The following is a 4,568-nucleotide window of genomic DNA, read 5'->3' on the forward strand; positions in this document are numbered from 1 at the left end:
ATCGAACGGTTGGCGAGGATTTGATCGAACGGCTGAAAAAAAAGGGTGACGTGCCTTAACCACAGCTCAGGAAAATCCTTAATAACTACATTAAGTGGGGATCACTTGTATAGTATTATAGGATTATAGGATCCCATGAACAAAACCGGTGTACTAGCCAAGAGAGAAATACAGAAGAACAGAAAAATTTAGGGCCTTATCTTTTCGTTTATGCTTATGCTTATCAGCCAAAATTTGAATTTTCAACTTTAAATTTGTAGCTGATTTTAAGGTTTTTCATCAAAGTTTATTTTTCAATATTTGCTTTTAGACCGCTAAGACACGTATATAAAAGTTTTATTCACAAAGTATTTTTGGTTTGCAAATATGTCAATAAGCGAAACGATGGCTCCGTTAACCACGTTCACCGGATCCCGTTCCGTTGTAACGCACGGGTTTGTGACTATTGTAGAGGAATATGTTGTGTTCGGCACACCTTTTTCTAACCCCTCTCCCTCGTTTTCCGCGCGCATATTTTTTAAACTGCTAAACGGTGCATTTTTTAAAAAAAGTTTCTATATGAAAGTTGCTTAAAGAACTCAAATTAATCTATTTTTGAAAAAAAAAGTAATACTTAATTAATCACGCGCTAATGGATTGCTCAGTTTTTCATGCGTATCTTGGTTGGAATGGCGAAAATTTGCTACAGGACATCAAAAAACCTTTAATTAGCTAGGGGACACCGTAAGAACCCGTATTTGCTGGAGAGCACCATAAAAAATTGGTAATTAGCTGTTAGACACTCGCAGTATTATTTTATTATTTCCAGAGAAAATGGAGAGAGAAATATCCATTAAAGACAAGTTTGCCCCTATGGCTTCCTCACCGGCTCCCCCGGTCTGCTCCTTGTCGTCTCCGGTTCCGGCTGCGTCCACGGCCCCGCGGGCCTCTTCCTCGCCACCGCCAACGCCTGGGTGCTCCTCGTGGTCTCTGGCTCTTGCTCCCAGCCGGACGCCGTGAGATTACAGGAGGCCGTGAAGGCGCTTGACGGAGAGGTCGTCGAGGAGGGGGCACGACCGGAGGACGCCGACGAAGGCCTTCGGCCCAAAACTGATGGATGCGACGGACAATTTACGGATCACCGGCGTGGCCCCAGTGAGCGACGCAAACCCGTCATCGGAGAGCTGCCGGAGGCCGCGGAGCTTGAGCCTGGCGAGCCATTCGGACGGCAGCGCGACGACCACATGGCGTGCCCCGTCGTTAGAGAGGCTGTCCGTCCCGGAGCCCTGGGCGTAGCGGAGTGTGAGCTTGGTGATGGCCATGAACCGCGCGAAGATCCTCTGAGCGGTGTAGCCGAGCGCGGCACGAGCGTCGAGCGAGAGGCCGTGGCGCGTGGAGGCGTCCACCTCCTTCCACTGCGCGTAGGTGAGCGAGCAATCCTGCGTGTGGTCGCGCCCCGACGGCTGCGCCGTGAACTCTATCCCTGGAGCCGCGATGGGTGGGGAGGCGCTGGCCGTCATGGAAGAAGACATGACGAAGAAAGGAAGACGAAGGAGTAGAGTAGGAGAGAAAAAGAAAAAAAATAATATTCCCTAATAGGTGGGTCCCATAGGGGAGTGAGCCTTTATTTGGGTTCAAGGGTAAAACCATAATTTCACAACTGTTTCTCTCTCTATTTTCTCCAGAAATAATAAAATAATGTCGCGAGTGTACATCAGCTAATTACCAGTGTTTTACGATGCTCTCCAGCATATACACATTCTTCCGGTGTACCTCGGCTAATTACACGTTTTTTGAATGTCCTGTAGCAAATTTTGCCTTATGTTAATGGCTGTTCTATATGGGCCTTTTTTGTGTCTCTCCGCACTCCTCTAGGCTCTAGTCCATTTCACCACCTCTGGACCATACATGCAGCTCCTAGGCCATCTTTAGCAGCGACCTACTACGTCGAGCCCAAAATTATCGTGCCAAGCCCACTTTAATTAGTCGTTCTCTATCGGTTGCACTGGGTCCCACATACTAAGTCAGCCGGTTTGGACCAAGTCAAAGTGCCAATTCAGCGAAGCTGTCCTCCAAAACTATTAAGGGAATCATATTATTACATAAGTTTCAATAGTTGGGGGTTAAGATATCATGTATTACGGTTGAAGTATAAGAATTAGATTAAAGCTATACCTGAGGGAGTCAATGTGGACATATTCGTTCTCTAGCTCTGCAGCTATACACCTGTCTGGTCTGGGTAACCTGCAGGCCGTGCAGCCCAACCATAGCCGCAAGTTAAGAACGCCGCTTGGTTATACTGGGCCAGAAACTGTTTACGAAACTAAGCTTCAGGCCTATAGCTAAGCTATTATTTGATCGCAGTTTCAAGAATCTAAGATATATACGTCGCTTTCAGCAGGGACAATTTTGGAAAAGACCATTTAGAAATCTGACATTATTTTTGGACGAGAGAAAATTTGGAGTTGTACACAGGGAGTAATTTTAAAAAAACAATGGTATTAATCTAGCAAAAAAATGGCTGTTACCTGTTAGGAAGAGAAGTTAATAGTTAATTAGATGATATGATATCGGTTGGTTTAAGACAGACACAACATGTGCTGGTGCATGTGGACTGATGGACTCAAAACAGTCCCCTCCAGTCTCCGGATCCTATCTCGGAATATAATTATTGGTTGGTATGGTAACGTTTACAATCATCGAGTATATATATGTATGTACAATGACTTGATGATCATCATGATAATGATGCGAAAGAAATCAAGAACAGCATCTTCTCCTTGCAAATGCCATGGCAAACAGTATTTGAACGTGACAAGGCTAGAGCAATGTAACACTATGGACAAGTTGACAGCTAACTTTTCTCTTGATATCTATTTATATTAATCATAAAAAGAACACTTGTTGGCCAAGCTGTCTCCGTACGTTTTCGAGCACACAATAAGTCATACCAAACTTGGTTTAAATATACTAATAACAATCAGTGTACTTGTTTTCTCATTTTCTCTTCATTGGCAGGGGAGTGTACTTTCTTAGGGTATTCTTCCGTTCCAAAATCAATCGACTTGTCCAGATTTACATACAAAAGATTATTAAATTTTAAAAAATATAGATTATTTAAAAGAAAGGGAGTAGTAAATTGTGCATATGTGTGTGTGTATATATATTCACGTACGAAAGAAATTCATTTTAAAAGGTTCTTCTTCCTCTAAAATAGTATTACCTCCATTTCAGGTTATAAGACTTTCTACGATTGTCTATATTTATATATATGTTAATAAATCTTGACACATATAAGTACAAGTACCAGTACTATGTACTCTCACATGTGAACTACTCCCTCTGTCTCAAAAAAAAAAAGCCAACTTCTGGCTATGTGCGAGTAGAGAACTAGTGAACTACTTCCTCTGTTATAAGAAAATAAACCTACTATAAAACGTGACACATTATAGTGTTGTAAATTTATGTAGGAGGACTGCTTAAATTTGTAGAACTAGGATGCGTTACATTTAGGATGAAGGAAGTAGTACATATCAAAATTCCCAAAGGATGTACACATGTGGACGTGTAAATGAAGAGATTTTATGACAGTCTCTACCAGCTAACAAAGGCCTTTAAAATTAATGTGGATCCATTCCTCTTGAGACACGCCTTAAAAAATTTTGACATTCAGAAATACTACTAGTGGCAAATATGCCAATATAATGTGCCCTCTAATAACATATAACTATCTTTCAAAAAAAGTTGTACCAAAAAAAAAACTCATCCTATACTAATACTGTAGTAGAAAAGTAGTGCTCCATGATTTTGCTATTTTCTTCCTCTGACCTGTAACTAGGCCTAAGTGTGCTTGCAGGTACCAAATTGATCCGTAGCAAATTAGCATTGATCCCATTATTTGGTGACCCGCCACTGCACCCAGCCAAAAATAAAATGTGGCAGAAAAAATAGACAGCACAACGTGATCGTCCCCACACCCCTTTGATACCACAGTACCTCATGCGGTCTACCCTGGCACATCTTTACATACTCATGGAGTCATGGTCTACACAGGTACTTCAATACTCACATCCATAATTCCATATCGCTAATTAAAACGAACATTTAGTACAACTAGATTTATACCTGACCTGCAACAAATCCAGAACAAAATTTCTAGTACTCTCTCCGTTTTATATTATAAGTCGTTTCAACTTTATGTTTGATCAAGTTTATAGAAAAAATAACATCTTTAACATCATATTAGTGTAACATTCAGTATATCTTGACAATATGTTTGTTTATGTTAAAAATACTATTGCATTTATATTAGGAAAAAAATTAAAACGATTTATAATATAAAACAGATGTCCACACAAATTAAGTACTTCGCTTGATCAACCTTTCTTTTGCAATAACCAAAACACACTCAGACCAAAAATAACGCGTCACCTATAAAAATTTAAAGTTCCAAAGAAAACCGTCTCTTTAAAATTCGAAGACAACCGTAAAAAAATAAATAAATTGAAGCGATATCAATACGTGTAAGCATTTGTCCATACACCTGGTCCACGCACAACCATAACACCCAGAAAGAGAAGCGGTTCCCT

General features: G+C 40.8%; 1 protein-coding gene across 1 annotated transcript; it reads right to left on the reverse strand.

Moving 5' to 3' along the window:
* Positions 1-1,001: 1,001 nt before the first annotated feature.
* Positions 1,002-1,499, reverse strand: LOC127766360 (F-box protein SKIP2-like). The gene has a single exon (XM_052291425.1). The coding sequence runs from the start codon at positions 1,497-1,499 to the stop codon at positions 1,002-1,004; it is 498 nt and encodes a 165-aa protein (XP_052147385.1).
* Between the last annotated feature and the right edge of the window lie 3,069 nt (positions 1,500-4,568).

Source organism: Oryza glaberrima, chromosome 3 (genome assembly GCF_000147395.1).
Source record: "Oryza glaberrima chromosome 3, OglaRS2, whole genome shotgun sequence".
In the NCBI taxonomy this organism is placed as follows: domain Eukaryota; kingdom Viridiplantae; phylum Streptophyta; class Magnoliopsida; order Poales; family Poaceae; genus Oryza; species Oryza glaberrima.